Below are 23,028 nucleotides of genomic sequence, written 5' to 3' on the forward strand. Positions count from 1 at the left end.
TAACATGAGATAACATAAGATGTGACCCTATACGCCACTTTTGCAGGAAAAGGAACATTTTGATGGAGGTAACAAGTTGATGGAACTGATACTGGGGCACAGAGTAAAACAGGGCGGGGCTTGGGAAAGGTCAGTTGGCTAAAAGGGCCGTAGAAATGGGAGTAACGTATTGCAACAAGGCTCATAACTTCCAAATGGATTTGCAGACTTGCATATTTAGCTCAAATGCTGATCATGAGCCAAGTAACAGCTGACTAACTGCTCATGTCAACTGGCCAACAGTTTCTGATAGACTCATCATTGGACTCAATGAGAGTTCTAATTTTAATTGTGCCACTTTGGCCACACCCCCTTTATAACCCATACTGTTTGTTTTAGGCACTTGTGGGAGTTATCATTGGACAGAGTTCTTTTTTCACCAGTGAGTTTAGCCACAGCCTTTTTTATAACCAATGAAGCGTTTTTCATGGAGCCTTCATTTGACTCTTTCCACTGGTGTGACTTAGTCCCGTTGCTTATACTTGGGCCACAGAAGTCAAGTGGTTTGAATGCAGGCACACATGGATGCATGCACATGCGTATGTTGAAACAGTTGGTCGCAGCTATTGTAAATTTGCGCTCGTTTTGTCTTAATATCAAATGCCAAACGTCAACTTGGTGCTGTGTGCCATAACACAAGATATTTTAAGATTTTTGCAAGTTCTATGCAGATTATTAGGGCAGCAAACCAGCGTTTGAAGTTTATGGATGAGGGCATTTGAGTTCTGACTTAAAACTCAGAGCGCAAATGCATTTTTCGCGTGGCCCTAATCTCATTCCATAGGAGTTCATGTTAGGAAGTGTATGAACAAAGTCAAAAATGCCTCAAGAAAATGTGATATGATGTTACAGGTGATAACTTGACATCTGCAAAAAAAAAAAATTCAATTGTTCTGAATTCTTTTACAGTGCTACTGGAGCATTGAATGAAGCCCCCTCCTGTTAAACCTGTCTAATCTGAACATTTTACAGTTTTTGATAGTGACCAAAAGCAGTTGTGTTCTAGAATTTGTACATACTACATTGCCATGTATTGTGATTTGATTATTTTAGCTGTCTTTGTTTTTTATGTTCTCTTCTGCTTGATTAGCTCATACTGTAGCTCTGCACACAAAGCCAGCAGCAGCGTCTGTACTCTGTAGTCAAACCTGGATTTTTTTTTTTTGTGGAATATGTGTTTGCATTTGACAGCTATAACCCGCGTCTTAATAAAACCAGTTTTTGTACGTTTCACGTTGCTGAGTGGTGAGTGATGGCGCGACTTAAAACATGACACAGAATCAAGTCGGGATTCACTTTTAAGTTTTTTAATAACCTTTTTTCTGTCCATGAAAGATAGAACATCAGAACAACCCACAAAGAACAGATGACAAAATTCCATCTCCTTTTAAAAATAGACAAAAATATAATGAAAGAAGACATCCCCGTCTTGCAGCGACAGGTTGAACATGGCAAAGTAAAGGCGACACAGTTACCAAAGGTGCCAAAGCCAACGACTCCCCTCACCTTAAAATTTTCAATCTGAAAATTGTCTCTTGCCTCATTGGATAAGCTTTTCCACGACGTATACGACAGCCCACAGAAGAAAAGGGAAAGAACAGAGTACACAAGCAAGGGATAAAATTACCTTTGTACAAAAATAGATCTTTTTTCCAAGTGTTTTTTTTTCCTTTTTCTTTTTTTTTTTCACTTGAACATTTTACTGTCTAAGCAACAAAGAAAGCAGTGATTGTGTCACAAGCTCAGCTTTTTCCTGATTACACTTTTTGAACATAGAAATTGCCAAGCAACACATACATTTTGGAGGGTTTAAAGTCTTAACCTTTTTTTTTTTTTTAATTCCTCTTCCATTGTTATTTTTGTTTTTTTATTTGAGGTCCCATAAACTGCTGAGAAGAAGCTGGTTCTTTTTGAGTTCAGAGCTGCTGCGATTCTGCTGGTTGATCAGGATTGATTTTTTATAAAGTCAAGGTCGAAAATGCAAAAAACCCTCAAAAATTTGTGAAAAAAACCACCATAAAACTCTGAGTTGAACACCTGGTGTGGACACAGTTTGGTCTGAAAGACTCGTCTCCCTCTTTCAATGTTGGAAATACTCAAGGAACAGATCTGTCGATATATATTTATAAATATATACACATATACATATTAACAAAATAGAGCTTTATGTTATAAAGCATTCGTGTAGGTAATCATTCTACGTGGGTGATCCTTTCTTTTTTCTAGTCAAGGAGATCCGTGTCTGTCCATTTCCTGCAGGGGAGTGAGCTCGCACATCATCATCCACTTTATGGCTTAAAGATACCTGCGCTCACCAGTCACAGTAAACTTCTAGGAGGAGACATCAGACTTCAGAGAATGGGAGGAGATTCATTTTAAAGATGAAAAAAATTGCTTAAAATCTTTTTGATTTTCTTGATTTAAATCAACATTTCTCTCTTTAAAAAAAAAGAATCAAATCTAGCCCAGTCTTGCAGAAAAATCTTAAAGTTTCTCTTTGCCATAATGCTTAATCAGAAAACTTGAAAATGAGTTGAGTAAGTATCATTTTCCAGGATATAAATACTGTAAACTGAGCTTAAACTGGCAGTCAATACTGTCACCTGGATAGTTTTTGTAATTCTACAGTCCACCTCAATAAAACTGCTGAGTTATAATAATAAAGCAAAAAGCCAATGGGTCATACTGAAGTTATTGCTACAGTTTTGACAAGCGCAGACGCTGAGGTTTGTCTGATCAAGAGGAACATTGACGATAGTAACGTTGTGAGAAAGTGCCATCTTCTATGTCTGATTAAATACTTGTAGAAAAATTCAAGTAATGTCGCAGCGCTGCTCGTCTTCCACTAGAGGGAGCTCACAGCTCTCAAACAGCGGCCACATCCCTCACTGTGTCTTTTCTAAACTGCTCCCCGACTGTGGAGTAATTGTTGTAGTCCCGCAAAAGTGTACAGTATGTGACATTTAAGATCACCTCTTTCATAAGGAAAGAGATAATTGGGCGTCTGGGGATTCACAGAGGTTGAGACCCATTTGTAAAACTGGACTCAAATCATGTTGACACATAGTCATTGTGGCATTGGTATTTTGGTCAGGGTCAGCACTTGCATGGAGTCCTGATGGTGCCACCAGAATAATTTTCACACTTAACCGTTCTCAGTTAATATGTTGGCAGATTGAAAAACAGCGATGATAAAAACGAGCGCTGAGTTTGGATCAGAAGACGACAGCTGGCCAGTAAAAGCTCCTGTCGCTGCTCTGTGGGTTTATTTCATTTTTAAGTGACAGTTTAAATGCCTAAAATGAAAGCAGTCACAAAGTGGAAACTGGAAATGTTAAGCCAGGAGACAGATCCATTGTGAGATAGAATATGTTAGACTGGAGACATACTTGCTTCCTAAGCACATGATTGCTAAGCCACTCTCTGAAAAATTCAACTATTAAAGAGTCCTTTAAAATAAAATAAGGTAAGAGAATCGGTGATTGGCTAATTTAATTATCTTATTTTAGTGCTTACCTATGTATAATTGAATCTAATTAATATTTTGTTAAATGGGACTGCCTTGATATCCAAATGGCTACCTCACATCCCACATGGCCGCATGACCTTTGCAACGTTTGCTTCTGCTATCTAATGAAGGCGGAAAATAAATCTTTAAAGGACCAGTTTGGTGTTTACTGGTGTTACATGGTATTCAGGCTACATCGATTACATTTTTTGCCTACTGCCCCCGGTGTCGAAGCGCGTTATCAGTACTGTCCATAAGCCGTTCTTCTAGGCTAATCACAGACTAATTGATACGGTTGTATGGACTGAAATCTGCTGGATAAGCAATTATATGGAGCCCCAGTTTTGCCAAACAGTCATGGGGCGATGGCATACTTAAAAGAGGATATTCTGTTGTTAAATACATTATCATTACGGTCTACGGATGTCAGCTACAGTTTTTGGGGTCAGCGTAGGGGTAGATGGACGTGGCAGTTTGAAACTTAATAAGCTCTAAGCATCAATTTTGTTCAAAGTAAGGGGAAGAGCTAAAGATCTAACATTAAAGATGCTGATTATCACTTATATCTTTTCATTTGCAGCGTCCAGCGTAATCTGTAACACCAGTGTTGTTTGAAATTAACCAGTGGAAAAATTTCCTCACCATGGCATCACCCTTACACTAATGAAAACGTACTGATGAAAATTAAATTCCACTTCTGCCATATCCTGCCAGCGCATCCAGGTAAATCTTACACACTGGACCTTTAATATTCTGTTAAATCTATTTAACGCATGAACTGATTAAATTAAATGCTAAAGGTGGTTATTAAAGTGGTACGTTCAGGACTTCATACACCCCAGACCTTTTACCATCTCAGTTTATCAAAGGCTAATGAAAATACAGTGCTCAGTTTTTTTATTCTATTCTTTTGGGTCCAGATAGTGTCAAGGTGCCTATGAAAGAGTGGTGAATATGCAGATATAGGAAGAAAATCCTTGATTTAATTCTCTTTTAGTCCTTTTCTCACTTTAAATGAGGGCTGATAGCTGTTTGGTGAATAAACCAGCACAGGATGAGTGAATAGTGGGGAGAAAACAGTACTCCAGTCCAGGAAAATATTACAGCAGACCTCACAAACACTTGTTTTAAAAAGGTATCAGACCTGTTTAAGCCATACGAACATGCACCCGCTCTGTGGACAATCTTTGGAAATGCACTCGATGCATAGTTTTGCAGCAGCTGCAGCATTTAGAGAAAAAGGAGAGGAGGAAAAACAAAGCAGGATATGGGCATAAAGCATATTTATACACAACATGGAGATATTTAACATTTTCAGTTCGACTTGAATGACACTTGGTTGTCCCGAGAAGTGCAGAGAGAGCGCGTGTGTGCGTCCCTCTGAGGAGGAAAAAACAATTGGGGCGTTCCTGATTGGGCCCGGGGCCAAATTCCACCTCAGAGGTCGATTACATCAACATCAGCTCTCCGTTTAGGAACCCGACTCCGCTGTCATGAGGTTAAGTGCCAAGTAACAAACAAATAAACAAATAATGGCTCTGCTGCTCCCGCGCATACTGTAAATGGTGTCAAGAACCGAACGTCGGAGGGATGGAAACGGAGGTAATTGTGCGTTGCTGCTGTTAAAGTCAAAATAACAATACTGTATATGGTTGTAACTTTCTGTACAGGTAGATATGAGGTGTTTTGGAAAAAAAAAAAAAAAAAAAAAAGGCTAAAACCCTGCTGCGTTGAGCAGAGGGATGTCTGAGTGTGGAGGTGTAAATGGTGTGCTGAAATTCACATGAAATAAGAAGTGGAGAGAGGTCAGAGAAGGGACGGAAAAGGAGCTCAGAGGCTGGCGAGTTTTCCCTCACGGATGAGACTGTGTGTGCTCACTTTCCAGCCGTCCGAGTTTGTTGTGATCGCCTGTAAGCTTGCAACAGAGGCCAAATGACAAAAGGTGTTCCTGCTGGTAGCCTTTCAGAGCATCATGTAGCATAAAGCTAAAGTATGGCTAACATACAGCAGCCTGCATCTTCCTGTGTTTGCAGAAGGACTGCACAGATTGTACACAACAAGCTCTCCTAACTCTTGTTTGATCAATTAAAGGCATAGTTCCGATTATTTAATATGGGGTTGTAGGATGTATTTATCCATAGTCAGTGTATTACCTACAGTAGATGGCTTAAAGAAGCAGAGAGGAGTGCCAGCATGGAGGCAAAGCAATGCACTGCTGTGGATGGAATAAGTAAAAAAAGTTTTTAAGTTAACCGAAAAAAGGTCCAAATCAAAATCATATTAAGTGTACATCTAAGCCAGACCAGCATCTACTGTAGCTAAATGGCACTGACAATCAAAAGTACTTCATACAACCCTGCATTAAATAATAACCCCTTTAACTGAAGGGCTGATTAGTGAACTAATACGTCGTCCTCCCCCGATGTTGCACAGTGCTAACAGTAAGACATGGTTGTATTTGTTGGAATTGGGGCAGAGACCTGAGGTTTTTTTTTTTTTCGGAGCACTTGCAGTCTTGTCGACCCACCTCTGAGTTCTACTCCGGAGAGCTCACACTTCAAAAACAGCTAGTGCAAGACCTGACGTGTTCAGTCGAGTCAGGCGGGAGTTCCTTTCTTCAAGCAGACGTGTGTGTGTGTCGTCCCCCTCGCCGTTCCCTCCCCCGAAGTTAAGTTCAGTCCTGAATGAAAGAGCGAGAGAGGGCCCGGGTCCAAGTGTAGACAGCCCGAGGCTCCTCTCCCAGTCCGCGATTGTCCCGATCACAACGCTGAGTGTCCAAATATGACATCACCGCTGTTTTTTTTGTTTTTTTTTCTTTTTTGAATTATATACCTGCAAGCATTACTGTGGGTGTTAAAACCTGATCATCTATGCTTTTTCTCTTCGAGGTGCAGGAAAAGCAAGGATGAAAACAATGGCTCAATTCTTTTGTCCTCAGTCAGACCTCATTTCAGTCCACTGTTGTCACTCGTGTCGCCGTGTGATTTTCATATATATATTTCTTATTTATATATTTTTACAAGGTATAAAACAGACCCATAGACATGATGAATTCATCGTTTTTGAAACACATCAAAGGGAGCCGAGGAGAGGAGGGGGGGCGGGAGGGGTTCTCCATTCAAAGTCATCACGTGATCTGTCCCTTGCCGGAGATGGGATTCTTAAAAAAAGGGACCCCGTTCCCAATCCACTGTTGAGTAGAAGACACGGGGGAGGAGGGAGGGACGGAGGGAGGAGGAGAGCTCCGCCCTCTCTGCTATTATGTCATTTGATGCGGGGCTTCTAGCATCTCCATGAGGAAGGTGTCAATGGGCGTGTCGCCGATGAGCTTGAAGAAGAACAAGTGCTCCAGACACTTGAGGCCGATGGAGCGCAGCGCCGGTAACCGCAGCAACAGCTTGGCGAATCTGACACAACACAGGACGCGAATTAGACGCAAGGACCAAGACAGCATGTTACATGTGACAGGAAGAAGAAAAACAATCCGAGAACAAACTTCGCTGACAGAAAGTGTAGCTGCAACATAACGAGCCTCATGCAAGAGACACTTTGAGTGAACAAATACATACTCAAGTGGCACAAATGAGTGATTCACCCGCTTTCTCACACTCGCTCTCGAATGAGTCATGAACAGACTGTCTGTGTTCAGTCTGGGGTAAAAACTGACTTACTTATAGAGAATTATAAAGCTGTAATCTAAATGAGCTTGGAGCTTAAATAGGACGGCAAACTCAACTGAAATGCAAAATTAATATTCAGTTCACCGTATCATCATCATCTTGCTGCCAAGTTACTGAGAGGTTTGAGAGTTGTTTTTAATTTTGCTGGTTTATTTTGGCTGGGAGTCTTGGAGTCTACAGCTCAGTGGCTGTTAGGAATTTTCTCTCGCTCTGACAGCTGCAATCAGGGGCTTTATGCAGGTCGCTGTCCAGGGATTATGTACAGTGAGCAGGTCATTAATGTGAAATTAACCTGATGAACCTAATGAACCTGTTTAGGATGATTCTGTTGGGGTTTATTTTGCAATAATGACCTACTCACTGTACATTATAATGCTTATTTCACAGTTGATTGAGTAATAAAAAATATTCATTTAAAAATGATTTTATTGCTCATCCAGGATCTATGATCAAAACTGCATCCATAGCAGCAGTCTGAGCTTCATAGCAATGGTTTCCTATACAGAAATAACAGACCAGAATGTTGTAATTGACCAATCAGAATCAAGTATTTAGCAAAGCAATGTAATGTGTTTTTGTACTATTTTGCTAATTGATTACAGCCTCTAACATGTGAGGATTTGCTGCTTTACATTGTCATTTATGATAATAAACTTAGTGTCTTTGGGTTTTGGACTGTTTGAAACAATTTGAGGACACTTTAGACTCAGGGAAATTGTCAAAATTGTTGACATTTTATAGACTACGTGATCAAAACAGTCATTAGTTCCAGCTCTACCTCGTCGAGTCCTGTCATACGACTACTAGCAGCGCTTTGTTTTTGTCTACTGATTTCCAACCGCAGCTCCACGGTGTGAAGTTCTTTTTGAGAGTGAAAGTCAGGGTGTCGATTATGCAAATGATCTAGTCTGACACATCTGACACACACACGCACCTATTCACGGGTACCTGGCATTTATCAGGCAGATAACAATCAATGAGTTTGTGCAGTTAGGAAAGTTTGGTAAGTAGGATAAGAATACAAAAATGTTCTTGCATGAGCCCGTTACATATTTTCAAAACAAACACCTACAGAGAATGAGGAGAAATTTGCTGAACACATTTATACTTGGTTACGGGGGCATTCATAGTGTATTATTATGCATGCTTTATGACTACACTCATAAACACACATAATGCTTTCTGATGCTCTATATCAAAAGTTATGAAACATTGTAGGTGTGATGTGTTATGATGAAACATGAATTATTATAGATGTATCAATATGTACTTCACCTAACTTAACACATACAATAACTGAAGATTGTGCAAGAACTATTATAGCATATAATGAGTCCTTACTACAGTTGAATCTTGAGGCTTGTATTTAGGTGACTATGGGTGGTTATAATGTATTATAAGCCCCATCAGTCAACTTCTAGTGTGCAACTAGTCAAGAGCATCCATATAATACTTGAACTTATAACTCAAGTTTTACCATTTTTTTATAGAGCAGGACTTGCAACTTTTAACAACTTAAAGCTTTGATGCACTCAACAGTCTTTATGAGGTAAAAAAGCACCACTACATATATGCAGTATATGCATTACATCTATGCAAGGAATCAGGGTGAACCCAAAGCTACTGTAAAGATGAAAATGATTGCTTTTATGCAGATGCTGTACTAGTAGCTGTAATATTTACCTTGTGCAAATTGGAGCTTAAATGCAAGTTGCAAGTCATGCTCTCTTTATATATTTCTCTGTCTGTGGATTGCACCAGAGTGTGGGGATGTGCACAGTCGTTTCTGTGTTTGTATCCATACCTGCCGGGCTGCTCGGGGTACTTCTGTTTGCAGTAGGCCTCTAAAGACGCATACACTTTCTCTCTCAGAGCTTCTACCTCACTGGGGTTGGACAGACCTTTAGAGTCTGTGGAGAGGAGTACAGCATTAAAAAATAGCACCAGTCTTAACCGCCGTGGCAGAGAGGATAAAACTTCTGCTAAAATGTGCCTCTTTCCAACCGAGGGTTCTGTAACTGTGGCCAGTAGTTAAGGATGGAGCGCAGAGCCTGACTAACTTACAAGTTGAGCTTTAACCCCGTGGGCTCACTGTGGACGTGTGTCGCCACATTCTGGGTTAGTCCAATTAGGGCTGTAATTTCCAAGCCGCGCTAATTTAAGCTTCACTGGAGGACTCATCTTTGATTAACAGCACAAGCACGTCTTTGATTAACATTTCTGACGAACAAAGTGATCAACAATGAATGAACAGTTGTTGTTAATGGCTGGACTCGATCGCACAGTGTGGGAAAAAAAGGAAGGACTGAGGGCCTTTTTAGCCTCACCATCCCCTCCTCCAGCTTCTGCTCCCCCCCGCCCTTTGCTTTTCTCAGTCAGACCAGTCTAGTGAACCCCTAATTAACAAGGAATCAGGCTGAGAAGTGAACCGAGGCCAGTGGGCCTGGATGTGGCCTGAACAGAATGTGGAACACAGAGGATCAGTGTGTCTAGGGTGAGCAGATCCACAGTGGCCCCCAGAGGGACGGAGAGAGGCTCCCCTGCTGAGTCATTAAAAACCTGCGTCACATTCATGGGCTTAGTGCACTTCAGTGCCATGTGGATGAGGTTTAAACACAAAACAGCACAATGATAGGAGCAGGGACGGATGCCAAAGCGAGACATGGGCCTCTGTTAAAGAAAACTCGCTTTCATGGGTTTTATTTGGCCAGATTCTTGCAGGAAAATGCCAAAAAAAAGAAAATCACATTATAAAACAAACAAGAATTTATTGGTTTTACCTTCAGCACATTCATCAATCAAATATGCACTGTATCGGCACTGTTTATTTTGTGCTACCTCGGTGTTATGCAGGTGGAAGCGCATCAGTCTCAATTTCTCCAAAGTCAAGTTCAAAGATAACAAGGGCAATCCAAAGCCTGTTCCCAATTCTCATGCTACAATAATGAGGTCAGGCTGAGTCATATGTCCAAAACCTCAAGTCACAGCCCGCCCAAAATCTAAAATTAGACTCTCAAAACATGTGTAGTTTCCTCACTCCTCAGATCACGCTGGATTCTGTTATTTACATACTATAGGATGGCCATGGTGAATCTTCTTTATTTTTGTCTGCAAAATCCTCTTCTCCATCCATATGCTAAGTAAACTCCAAACATATGGCTGAATGCACTGCTTCTGCGCCCTGCTATTGTCCCTGTCGAAGCCGTAAAGCTCCACCTGGAGTGCTGTATTTATCTGCATTTTGGTGAAAATCGGAATGTTTGCTAAAAACTCTGAATGCAGATGGGCAGTGGAGAAGTGGATTACGCTGCAGGGCTGGTTTGACAAGTTTCTGTGGATATTTTACTTCTTTATTTACTGCTGTGAAAAGTTGTTGCCATTGGAGTCGATTGTAACCAAATTCAGGCTGCGTAAATAATAAAACTATTGTAATACATAATTTGAAGAGATGTGCATAAGACTAATATGACACCATCATAACCATGAGCATTACAGAGTCTTTATGAATGTGCTGAGAATGTATTACTTTTGTTGAAGTTAACGGAATTATTCTTGACACCATTATAGCAACATTTCACACTCTAAATCACTTAATAACGTCTTTATGACAAAAATCCAAAATGTATAACTGTATTTGAGATCAAGGAAAATGTTAATGATACAGTTATAATAGCCTCATGAAGGCCAATGTCAAAACCAACCACAAAAGACGGTATAAGATAAACACATAAAGCTAAATCACTTCCTTAAGTTTGATAACTAGGCATGACATGTTTAAGACTGAGTTGTTATAACAAAGACATTGCAAACAATGTCAACTTTGCATTAAAAATTATATAATTGACTGACTGACACTTCATGACAGTGGTCATTAACATTAATAAAGACTTCCTCATCTGACAGGAGTCATGTCATGGTTATGATGAGTAATGACAGTCTTATGCAATCCCCTTCAAATAAAGTGTTACTAATATATCCATCCGACATCAGAGGCAGTCAGGAACTACAATGGTTTCCATTCATGCATAAGTACACACATGTTGTTGGCCTCAGTGTAGGTGTTAGTCATTGTGATGATAACACTTTATTTGTAAAGTTGTGCAGAAGACTGGCATAACATTGTCATAACTATGACATGACAGCTGTCATGAACATGAACAAGTCTTTATCAATGTTTATGACTGTTGTCACTTAGTGTCACTCGGTCAGTTGTGTCACTTTGAATTCAAAGTTGATAATGTTTGAGATATCTTTGTTATGACAACCTGATATCAACAAAGACAACAGAACCTGCCATAAGTATGTCATAGTATGCCTTATTATCAAACTTAAAAAACAAATTTAGCTTTATGACTATGTTTTGTTTGGTTTTGACATTGGCTGACATAAGAACATTTTAACTGTGGCATGAGAATTTTCCTTGATCTCAAATACAGTGATACATTTTTGACTTGTCATAAAGATGTCATTAAGTGTTATTACACTGTCAAATGCTTTTATAACCGTGTCATGAATAATTCTCTTGATTTTAATGTCAGGTTGTCATAACAAAGACATTGTTGCTTGATTAATGTCAACTTATCATAAGGAAAACATCTTTCACCGCCAGTGTCAGTCTGATTCACACCCCTTCAAATAAAGCGTTGCAGAAACTGAAAACCTTTAACAGCCAGCTGTCAAGTAGACAAGTTTTGATACTCAAACACAGATTTTAGGTGGAGCCTCAGCCTCAACTTCTTAAATGAGTCATATTCTATTCTTGTAATATTAAGCTCGGCTGAGTGTTTCTTTGTTACAGCAGGAAACAGTAGCAGCCTTACAGCACATATTTGAACTTGAAGCTTAACTTAAAGCTGTGATTGTTCTCTTTGAGCAATCACACACAAGAAATATGTCAACAACAACAAACATGTTGTGGATACTTAATGGGACAGTTTGTATCTCTGATTTGGGATTTTGGATTTTGACTCTCACCTGTAGTGCTATTTATCCATTTAGAAATTGAAATGAGTTGCAGAGTTTTGGAGACATCAGCTGTACAGATGTCTGCCTTCTCTCAAATATGATGGAACTAGGTGACACCTGGCTTGTGATTCTCCAAAGCGCCAAAAATATACATTTTAAAAAAGTCAACAGAAAAGTGTCTAACTCTGTTGCTCAAGATAATCTACATTTAATACAATCAGATAAGCCAAACGTTCAGAGCTGCAAAGATTAAATGATTATTAATCAACTATTAAACTGACCACCAACTATTTTGATAGGTGAACAGTCATTGTTAGTGTTTTTTTAATCAATCTGATCTGATTTCAGCTTCTCAAATGACAGTAAACAGAATATCTTTGTGTTGTGGACAAAACAAGACATTTGAGGATATCACCTTGGGCTTCGGAAAACAGTAATCAACATTTTTTTAACAATTTCTGAAATTTTAGGGACCAAAAACCTAATCAATTAATTGAAAAAAACAAACGACAGATTAATCTATCAATCGTTAGTTGCATCCCCACTTTTTTGAAGGATGTCCTTCCTTTGTTTAAGTAACATTTGTTGTACTTTTGTCATGCCAAACTTCCCAACCTTAAAAAATGCCATCTAGTTCAATTGAATTGGATAAAAGGCATAGAAAACATCTCTATGGCTGAGATCTCCAAAATTTTGCAGCTCACACCAAAACTGTCTTGATGGATAAAGAGCACCAAAGGGTGGGTGGACTGTCCCTTTAATATGTAGCTTAGGAACCCATGAAGCTGTTATTTTATGTATAGTATGCCATCTTAACACTACAAACTCTAAATTCAAATCACGTCCAGTTACATTATTTTGCCTTTTTCCCTTCGGCAACAGCTTTCTCAGGCATGAGAAATTCCTGATTGATTGTCAGCTGATTGTTTTGCTTCAAAGTCAAACTGAGACTAGAATAAAAACACAGCGCTCGTCAGAATATACCCTTTAAAACCACACATCCATCTTCGAAACGTCTAATTTAAAGCTTCTTTCAAATGCCGCAGCAATTTAAACTTTTACACAAAGGGAGAGTTACCTGGGTTGAAAAGGACTATAGCTCGAAGGCACCCCAGTTCTGTCTTATCCATCTGCATGTCCCTCATCTTTGACACCAGTTCTGTGAGCACTCTGCACAAAAGAGACACACAAAAACACAAAGTCAGACATGTGGCTCATTCAGCATCAGTCAGTTTAATCCTTCTCGGCTACTCGACTATTTTTGTGTTATATCAGACAAACTGACGAGTGCCAGAAAAGTTAAGATCACAGGAAACCATTTGAGTCTAATTGGTACATTTTTGTAAATGACACACCAGGCTTCATGTGAATTATCCAGACTTGGGACATTAAAAATATGGTTTAACTACTATCCAGCTTAAAATCTATTTAAAAACAAATACACACAAGCCCACATAGGCACGGTTAGATCAGTGGAAAAGTTTACAACCCTGCAAAGTCATTATATTTAGTACATGGTTTTCATAAAAGGAAAGCCGCAGAGTAAACACAAGCTGTAATCCAACACCAGCACTCCCACTGTCTGTGTGTGTGTGACATCACTGGTGGGAGTGTCAGCGCGTGGAGTCGCTCGAACTCCTCACCCCTCTTTGACTCGGTCACACCCTCTCCTCAGCCGCTCTTTATTTTCCCTCTCGCTCCGTTTCTTTCTGCCCCCCCCCCCACCAACACTCCCGCCTCCCTGCCTCTCTCTCAGTCGGATAGTAAAGTCAATTGTGGCTCTTAGCTCATTCTAATTCAATTTGCTCCAAGGAGGAACAACAGCGCTAGAAAAGAAAAAAAAAAAAAAAAAAAAAGGAGAAAGACAAGACTCAAGTGTTTAAGTTAATCAGTCTCTTCATTCGTACGGTGAAGGGAGAGAGGAGTAGATAAAGAAACTATCAGTTCTCGGTATCTTAATGCTTGCCACAGTTAATGGCCAGAGATGGAATATGTCCTGTGGCTGTGAGCGCTGATGATTGAGCACAGAGGCTGGTGATCAGAGGGAGGACGAGGAGGAGCGGAGGGGGGCCGACATAAGAAAAGAAGAGAAGAAGAAGAGATGGATAGTCAAAGACAGACTGCTGTTGATGTGGGTGTGATGACAGCGCCTGATAAATTATCTAAGCTATTAATCGATGACCAGAATTGTTGATAAATGATATTTACCAATAAAATCTTTAAACATCTAAAGGGATGTCTATTTTAAGTGGGGTTGTATGAGGTACTTATCAATAGTCAGTGTATTACCTACAGCAGATGAAAGTCAACACCCCAGTTTGGAGAGGCAGAGATCATGGAAGTAAGCAACGTCCTGTTGAGGACATGGTCAGCAGCAACATGTATTTTAGCCACCTCAAAAAAGGTCAAACTTAAAAATTTTGATATTAGTAAGACTTGCTGTAAGACAACCTTTTCTGATTGGACGGGAGGCGAAATATCACTCTCGAAACCAACCAAACTCAATGGAGAAAAACAGTAATTTTACAGTAGTCGCTGGTCTACAACTACCTTGATCAGTAAGTTTGTTTGTGTTATTGTGCGACTTTGATGAATCTGTTTTCTGAGAGGTAAAATTACTGATTTCACCTGTGGAGTCTGGTTGCTTTGAAGAGAACGATATTTGGCCTATATGTAATGGTAGATTACCATTGGAAAAGGCTGCCTGACTGTGAGGTAAAGCGGTGAAAATATTCTAAATATAGCTCAAACATAAGCTGATAGTCTTTTTTTTTAAGTGGACCTTTTCTATGTGGCTAAAATACCTTTCACTGCTGACCCCGTCCACAGCAGAACATTGTTAGCTTCCGTGCTGGTTCTCCTTTCTGCTTCAATTGCTGGACAATAAAGACTGAACTGAAATGAGGTCTTGAATGAGCAATTAGACCTTTTCTTTTTTATAGTTTTGGTACTTTCATTACATAATAATCAGATATTGTATCATTTTAAACATGTAGTATCGAAAAAAGTATCAATACTTCAATACTTTTGACAACCTTACCGCCATCTACTACAGGTAATAGAGTGTCAATAATACAACCCCACTTCAAATCAACCAAACTATCCCTTTAATATATACTTTGTATCCTCTATAAGTTTCCAGATCGTGCATGTCAGTTCAGCTGAAGGTGTGATGCTGCTGAACAGACACCGCAGACTCATGTGAGATTTCCGTCTGTCAGACAGCTGGAAAGTCAATAACAGTCACCAGGGTGGTTCCTGCACACAGTCGACTTCACAGTGACTGACTTGTGCATGGATTTTTTTTTCTCCTCTCTGACATTTTCCGAGCAGTTCAGTGTTTCTGTGTGACCCCCCGACGCACACAGGTGTACATATTTAATATACTGGAGTCAATCAATAGTTCCTGTGCTGCTTGTGTGAAACACACTTGTGACTTCCAGGCTTGGTGTGATATTACGGTGGAAGAAACCAGCGTCATATGCTGCAATCATGAAACCAGTTTCCAATAAAGCTTCTTTATCAAAGGATGTCTGAAGTTGTAACTACAGCTTTTTATGATTTATTAATGCTTCACAGATCAGTAATAAGGTGCTAATAACTTCTGAGCTACTTAAAAAGAGAATAAGCAAGTAATGCTGTTGGAGTGTACACACTAAATTTTCCACCATTGTTATTAATGTACAGCAGCATATTACTGTCACGGCATTTACATACATTTTATCTTGTTATAATGTGAAATATTTCATGTTATAAAGTGATACGTTTTTTGTTATATCAATATGATTTATCATGTTATAATGTGATGTAATGTCTTAACATGATGTTATAACAATATGTTAGGAGATAACAATACAAGTTATCACATTATAACATGGAATTTTTTTTTTGTTTTAGTTTTATATAGGGTGTTAAACTTTATAATACTTTATGGATCAGTAATTAGGCATTAATAAGGTCAACTTTTGACCATCCTAAAAAGAAAAATCGAATTTTGTTGGATGAGTATGTACACTGGTCAAAATACATTTCTAGACCTTGCAACCAAAAGTTGCTATTATTAATGGCTTATTACTGATTTATAACTTTTATTTTTTTTTTTACTTAAGTATGCCTAAAATTATACCACTTTCTGATAAGAAATGCTCCCTAAGGGATGTGTAATTATATAATTTATAAAAGCTAATAAATGATTAATACTTAACCCAAGTTGTCCTTGTGAATGGCTTATTACTGATTAATAACAAATTTATTAATATTTATTAACATACGAAAACCTTTAGTAACAACTAGACAGTATATTCCTTCCCCTAACCCTATTATACTTATACCTCTTTCTAATGAGACATTCTAACAAATGGGTGTCTACATTTATAATTTGTTATTTACATTAAGTTGTCCTCATTATTGACTTATTCCTAACCTATAAAACATTTATTATTTACCACTAATAAAGCCATTTGTTACAACATGTAAACCACTTTTAAAATGTTTTATTACAAAACAGCACCTAAAATATTACTGAAGGTGGTAGATACAGGTTGCACTTTAAACACGACTACAAGGAAGTGCAGTAGCATGTTAATGACCTGTCAAAGATGGCTCCCACTCCGGCACTATGGGCGCTGTTGCGGTGGACGTGCAGCCCGGTCGCCAACAGGATCCCGTCTTTAATCGCTATCGAACGGTGCGAAAACGACGCAATGAGGAGTTCATTCCAACCTGCAGCAGAGAAGGGGAGAGGGATGGAAGAGAAGTATGAAGGTAAAAAAAGGAAAACAAGCAAATCCCAGTACAAAAGTTCACACAGCATTCAAGCAAAATGAAAGTGACAACAAAGAGGGGAATTCCAATGAATCAATTAAGCTCCACGGTAATAGCGTGCAGCTTTCTCAAGCGCAGGCACCAGGTTATTACTAAGACATTTGAATCATGCTTTCTGAAGAGACAAGCGTGTAAAAGGGATGAACTGCGCCTGCCATCACAATAAAGACAACAGGCTTGATGTGCCAAAGCAGGGGCTTGACACAGAGAGCACCAAAGACACAAGACGCTGCCTTTTGAGTGACAGGGCTCCTTTAACTGTTCTGCCTGGCAACACTCGCCTCTTCTCCCCAGAGTTGAGTTGGGTATGAGAGGAGCCAGGATGCTTTTATCTGTGATACAGCAGAACTAAAGCGGTTATTTATAGAAAACCTGAGAGCCGAGAAGAGACGAGCTCTCCAGAATAATGTCTTTCTCTGCTTTGCTGAAGTCTCTCCATCATTGTATGTGCACAGGATAAGGAATGATGGGAGGATTTTATTTTTTAATTTTTTTTTTCAAAGTACGGGATGGGTGTGTAATAGCATTTTTTTTTCCTCAAGGTGGATTTAGAATATAATGGTGTAATTTGGAGCGACAGGCAGGCAACAAGGGCAATGTGTTGGGAAAACCCAAAAGACCTTCCTGGATGTGATGTTAGTGAATGTAAGAGAAGTGACAGATGATTCACTGTGTGTGTTTATACGTTGCTGCCTCTGTGATTGTGAGCGGTTAGCTTGCTTTTCCACAAAGGCCGACAGTGGATACACACAATGAGCAGTTGTGACCTTGGTGGGTCTGACTCTTGTCTCAGTCACATGACCAAGAGGAGTTATTCATGGTTATGACCACATTAGTCGATTCAAGTTGTGTTTTGCTGAGATTATTCTACCTAGATACAGACGGAGAGCTGGCGTTGGCTTCTGTAATTCAGTGTGCTTTCTCATAGAGGGCTTCTTTCAACAGCTAAAACATATTTCTGTGTTTTTCTGTTTATATTTTATCATCAGTGGGATATTAGGGGGTGAAAAAATTCCGCCTGATATTCTTTATACAGAATATAAAATATATACACAATTTTTGCAATGATTTCTTGATGGCGGTGAACACTTGTGACAAAGATACAGTGGAGGCAGGGCATTGAAACAGTGATCTAATCTCTATAAATAAAAAACAAATAGAGCAAAATATATTTGAATTAAGAAAAAAGCATCAAATATACACATAAAGCCTATAATGCTAACAAATTATCATTATCTTATGTTTAAAAACGTTTTCATATCAAACAACATATATGCCACTACCAATATTGACAGATATAGCAGTGATAGGCCAATATTGGCCAATAATATTGGTCATTTTTTTGTTCTGATTGTTGTATTACTCATTTTTACAATTATTGAAAATACCAGTTTACTGTTTCAGAACGCTGATGTAATTTTTGGACAATAAATCTTATCGGTAAGCTGCAAAATATCCTTTCTCCATTTACATATCTTTGTCACAACTGTTTCATAACCACATTTGAGGGATCATTTCAACATAGGCTGACATATCAATACAGAATTTTTTTGCTCCCTAATATCGCTAAAGGTATCAACCTCAAAAATCCAGTATTGGCTCAGGCTCTAACTCTATCAGAGTCTCATGGAAGCTGTAGCTCTTGAACACTAATAAAATATTCATATTTTACTATTTAGGAAGGTACTTCTTTTTTAACCTCTTCTCTCAACTGTGCCTGATAGACATTTCCACTCCACCAAACTTGTACTTTATCGGTGGTCCAATCAGTCATGCTAACTAAAAACATCTGTCTCGGTGTGCAGGGCCTTTAAAAAACTTGTCCAGTATTAAGAATATCAAAGAGCAAACTAATCTAGCCATGTTTTTTCAAATAATAATGGCTAGATTTAAGGAGTCATGGTATTTGTCAGAGTTTGTGTGCTTATTTGTTCAGTATTTGATCTCAGTTCCTGGGTCTTTCATCATATGTGACTGTATCCATACATCTCATGGAGGAGGTTGGTTGGTTTGTTCAAATTACATGGTAGTTTTTGCTTGTTGTTACTGACATTTCTTTGAGTGTTTTCAAATGCTTCTTATTCACATAAGTTAAAAGCGTTATGATTCAACAAGGTGAGGACCCAAATGCAGACAACAGGAGGGTGCCAGCTCAAAAAGGTTTAATTAAGTAAAACAACAAAACAGAGGTGTACACAGATACAGGGAGGGACAACAAAACAGAATCCACAAAAGGGAAACTCAAAAGACAGTCCAGGGAAAAATAACACGGAAGGGAAACACAGAGGACACAAACTGACTGGCATGGGAACAACCAAGAACTGACACTGACATAGAGAAACACAGGGGCTAAATAGACAGAACTAATGAGACAGGTGGACAAACAGGTGAAACTAATGACAATCAAAAAGAGCGGGAAAACAGACAAAGACTGACAAAGGAAGTAAAAACAAGACACACGAGGGAGGACCAGAACGACCAAAATAAAACAGGAAATGACCAACAAAAAAACAAAACCATGACAAAAAGGTTATGTAAATTAACACAATCATTTTTAAGTTTTGCTATGGTGTCGTGATGTTTTTTCATCAAATTTTATGTCACTTTTTGAGATTTAAGTTAATGTAATTAATTATATTTCTCTCATTCTCTCTCTGACATGAAGTATTGACCTGCTCCTCCACTTGCACCACTTCATTGCTTCACCACGTGCTGTCATGGCATTGTACCGTAAAGAAAAGGGCTTTAAAGTAAAGTAATAAAGAAAAGTAAAGTACATTAATGTAACATAATGTAAATTAACATACAGTAAGGTAATAAGTACAGTAACAAAAATTAACTTAATGTACCATAATGTAACTACTGTAGCTTCAATGTAATGTAAATTAACATAACATAACGGAAATTAAAATAACCCGACGTAACAATGTTGTCACAAGCATGCGATGTGATGACGCACAGATGGAGGCCTTGGCTCTGCTTTCACTTTAGATTGATTTAAAGAACATCATGCAAACAACAATCTCCCGCAGCAAGTTCAGGGACACCAACGGGAGCTCTGATTCCATAAGCTTAATCAAATTTCGACATACCTGCTCGTAGAAGGATGACCTGGTCGTCCAGTGGCAGCTCAGAGAAGTGGGGAATCCTCTTGGCCCACTCCACCAGGGTAAAGAGCTGTTTGTCAGCCGCCTGACAGATATTTGTCACCGGGTCGTTGGGCTGCAGAGAAACACAGACACGCATACACAAACCTGGCAGTTAGAAATTCAGGTAATGCATGAAATGAAAAGGTGTCACATTTTTGTTTTATGGTGTGTGTGTGTGTGTCTGTTTTGGCAGCGAGCCTGGTGTCAGGTCGAGCCACCTATCACCACATGCACATTCACGCTTACATGAGTACTACGCTGTGAATAATATCCTCTAAAGAGGAGCTAGCAGGAAGACAAAACAAACAGTGATTCTGTCCCAGCTCGTGGAGGAAATACCTGCAGAGAGCTGCCGCTGGAAAAAAACGACTTTCACCAAACGCGCTCTTTCTTCGGGGACCTTTTAGCCGACACACAAATCAGCTTTTGGACAGCTAGTGGAGCTCGAGGGGCCCCTCCTGACACTCTACTGATACTTCACAACATAACAAGCGCTTAGGAGCTCAAAGAGGGACTTTATTCCCAGACCTGGCAGGGCTTTATAACGTGTAGATAATTGTGTATAACAATTCTTCATACTTACTTATACTGATGACGATGTGATTATTCTCCAGGTCACGTGACTGAGACACACATTTGCCAGCAAGAACTGTTGCTTCATTGTCTATCAAAAGCTAGTACAATTTCATAGGAAGGCAAAGTGTACCTGTTTTCATATTCCCACCTTCCAAGAAATGCATTTTCAAAAGATTCACTGTCGTCATCTAGCAATTTTTCTGAGAAGAAAAAACTACATTTGATTTTGATAGAGGATAAAAACAAGCAGTTCTTGGTAATGGACTGCGCTGTAGCTGTACATTGTCCATTAAGTGCCCAAAATAGGAACGGTTTCTGAGTAAAATAAAAGGTCCAGGTGAGTGCTACAATCTTTTCTTGATTTCACTTCATTAGATCTACTTAAGCCTTGAGGAGTGGTGAGCATAAAAGCTGGGAGAAAAGCTCTGAGACACAGTCATATCCATTATTTTAATGTATGTTACGTAAGGCATAGTGCATGTGCTTTTAAAAATCTCTCATCACTTTGGGGCTTAAATGTCTTAAGTGTTGTGGTGAGCGTCGTACAGATACTGTTGCTGTTAAAACTTGCTCCATAAAATAAAAATGTCTCGCTTTATGGAACAACCTCTTCACACAAACATTTATATTTGATTAAAAGAATTCAGCTCCCGTGGAATCAAACAGATTTCTCAATTAAAAAAGCTGCTAACTGAATTTTATAACACACATTATAGTCTGAAAGGTGGTTTCTAAAAAATGCCTAAAAATGTTTTCTGGGCCAGGAATATACATAATAATATTCCGCTGAGTCAAATTGCATTACTGATATTGTACGTATTCATTTAGTGTCAACTTTAAAGGTACTGTGTTGATTTTTTTGAATTTTTTTTCATTATGAAGTAATGCCTCTGGTGGGCGTTAAGTGAACTGCAGTTAGCATGCACTACATGTGCAAGTAAGCATCCTGGTTATCAGGCAAAACATTGGAAAAAAAACAAGTGGGTTCGAATGTTAGCTGTTTTCCTGTTGAGATGATCATTTCTGTGTGCAACTGAAGCACAAGTCCAAAGACAAAGACTGATTGTCTTTAACTGTCTCGGTAGATCAGACTGGGAGGCGTTATTCTTTAACCAACAGGGAGTTTGTGAGCAGTGGTGGAATACTAATGCATCACACATACAGTACAACTAACTCACTCAAATGTAAATCCATCTGGGCAGGGGGGAAAAAATAACATCCCAAACAGTGCCACTGACGAGTAATTTACCATCGTCCCAGGAGAACATACCCCTGATATGTATGTGTGTAAACAAAGACTTTGTGCACATGCTTTGCATAATTTTAAATCAAGTAAACATCCTTAAATTCTAACTATCCCTGTGTGAACTCGCACTCCGACGAAAACCGTCAGCAACTTCTCCCCAACTTCCATCCTCAAATCCCACCGATCGATGCTAAAAGCTCGGAGGATCCCGACATCAACTGCAGCTCTCAAGAGAAGATTAGTTCAAGATGAAGGAGAAAACATCCCTCCACTCACATTCTTCTCTTCTAAAACGCAGGCCAAAGACTACCCCTTCCTCTCCTCCCTACGGTGTGAAACTCACACTGACTGCAGAGTATCACAGATATGAAAAACTTAAACCAGACACAAAGCCTACACTGTTTTGAAAACTGCAAGTCTTCCTTTTTTTTCTCTCTTCAGGGGGAGAAAGAAAACAGGCATCCTATGAATATTTCAGCATCTGATCTCCGTGGGAGACGTGGACGACGCGGCTCGGCGCGACAGTTTTCTTCGTGAGCTGCACTTCCTCTCGAAAACACATAAACAGATTCGGCTAATTCATTGCAAAGGGCAGCCTTGGCCAAAACAAAGAAAGACAAAAAAGGGGCTTTGGCGCTCGCCACGGTCGTGCCACCCCTCTTCATAAGAATACAAGTCCCAGGGTTCTCGTTAAACATGGCAAGCCTCATGAATGTTGTATGGCTATCTTAGCCGTGTTTACACTGACCTGGTTTCTTTGCCTCTGTCTGCGGAGATGACAGGGGAGAGGAGCTTACACTCTCCTGCAACAATCCTCGGGCATCACATTACTGTACTTACTGTTCAAGTCGCAGAACAGCATTTAGGATGTTATCAGGCCACAATGGAGGAGCCCACTGTGACCTGTGAGGGAATAACATTAACCTCCATGTATGAAAGCACAAAAGCCCATGCGGGAATCCCTCGCAGCTCAACTGTAAGAGCGCCATCCTCTTCTACTGTAAGGACCACAGCAGGAAAATAAACACGAGGATGCCTGGG

The 23,028-nt window shown here is 39.4% G+C and overlaps 1 protein-coding gene across 4 annotated transcripts in view; it reads right to left on the bottom strand.

Moving 5' to 3' along the window:
• Positions 1–6,053: 6,053 nt before the first annotated feature.
• rxraa (retinoid X receptor, alpha a) overlaps positions 6,054–23,028 on the bottom strand; it is a 136,529-nt gene continuing 119,554 nt past the window's right edge. For all 4 annotated transcript variants that reach the window (XM_084746505.1, XM_084746506.1, XM_084746507.1 and 1 more), the window contains 5 exons: positions 20,109–20,238; positions 16,782–16,914; positions 13,271–13,362; positions 9,032–9,137; positions 6,054–6,954 (listed from right to left, as the gene is read on the bottom strand). In XM_084746505.1, the coding sequence (XP_084602631.1) occupies positions 6,807–6,954; positions 9,032–9,137; positions 13,271–13,362; positions 16,782–16,914; positions 20,109–20,238 (609 nt within the window). In that variant the 3' untranslated portion in view covers positions 6,054–6,806. The remainder of the gene's footprint in view (positions 6,955–9,031; positions 9,138–13,270; positions 13,363–16,781; positions 16,915–20,108; positions 20,239–23,028) is intronic.

The sequence above is a fragment of the Lutjanus erythropterus genome, chromosome 20 (assembly GCF_056507025.1).
Source record: "Lutjanus erythropterus isolate fLutEry1 chromosome 20, fLutEry1.hap2, whole genome shotgun sequence".
Lineage (NCBI taxonomy): Eukaryota > Metazoa > Chordata > Actinopteri > Lutjaniformes > Lutjanidae > Lutjanus > Lutjanus erythropterus.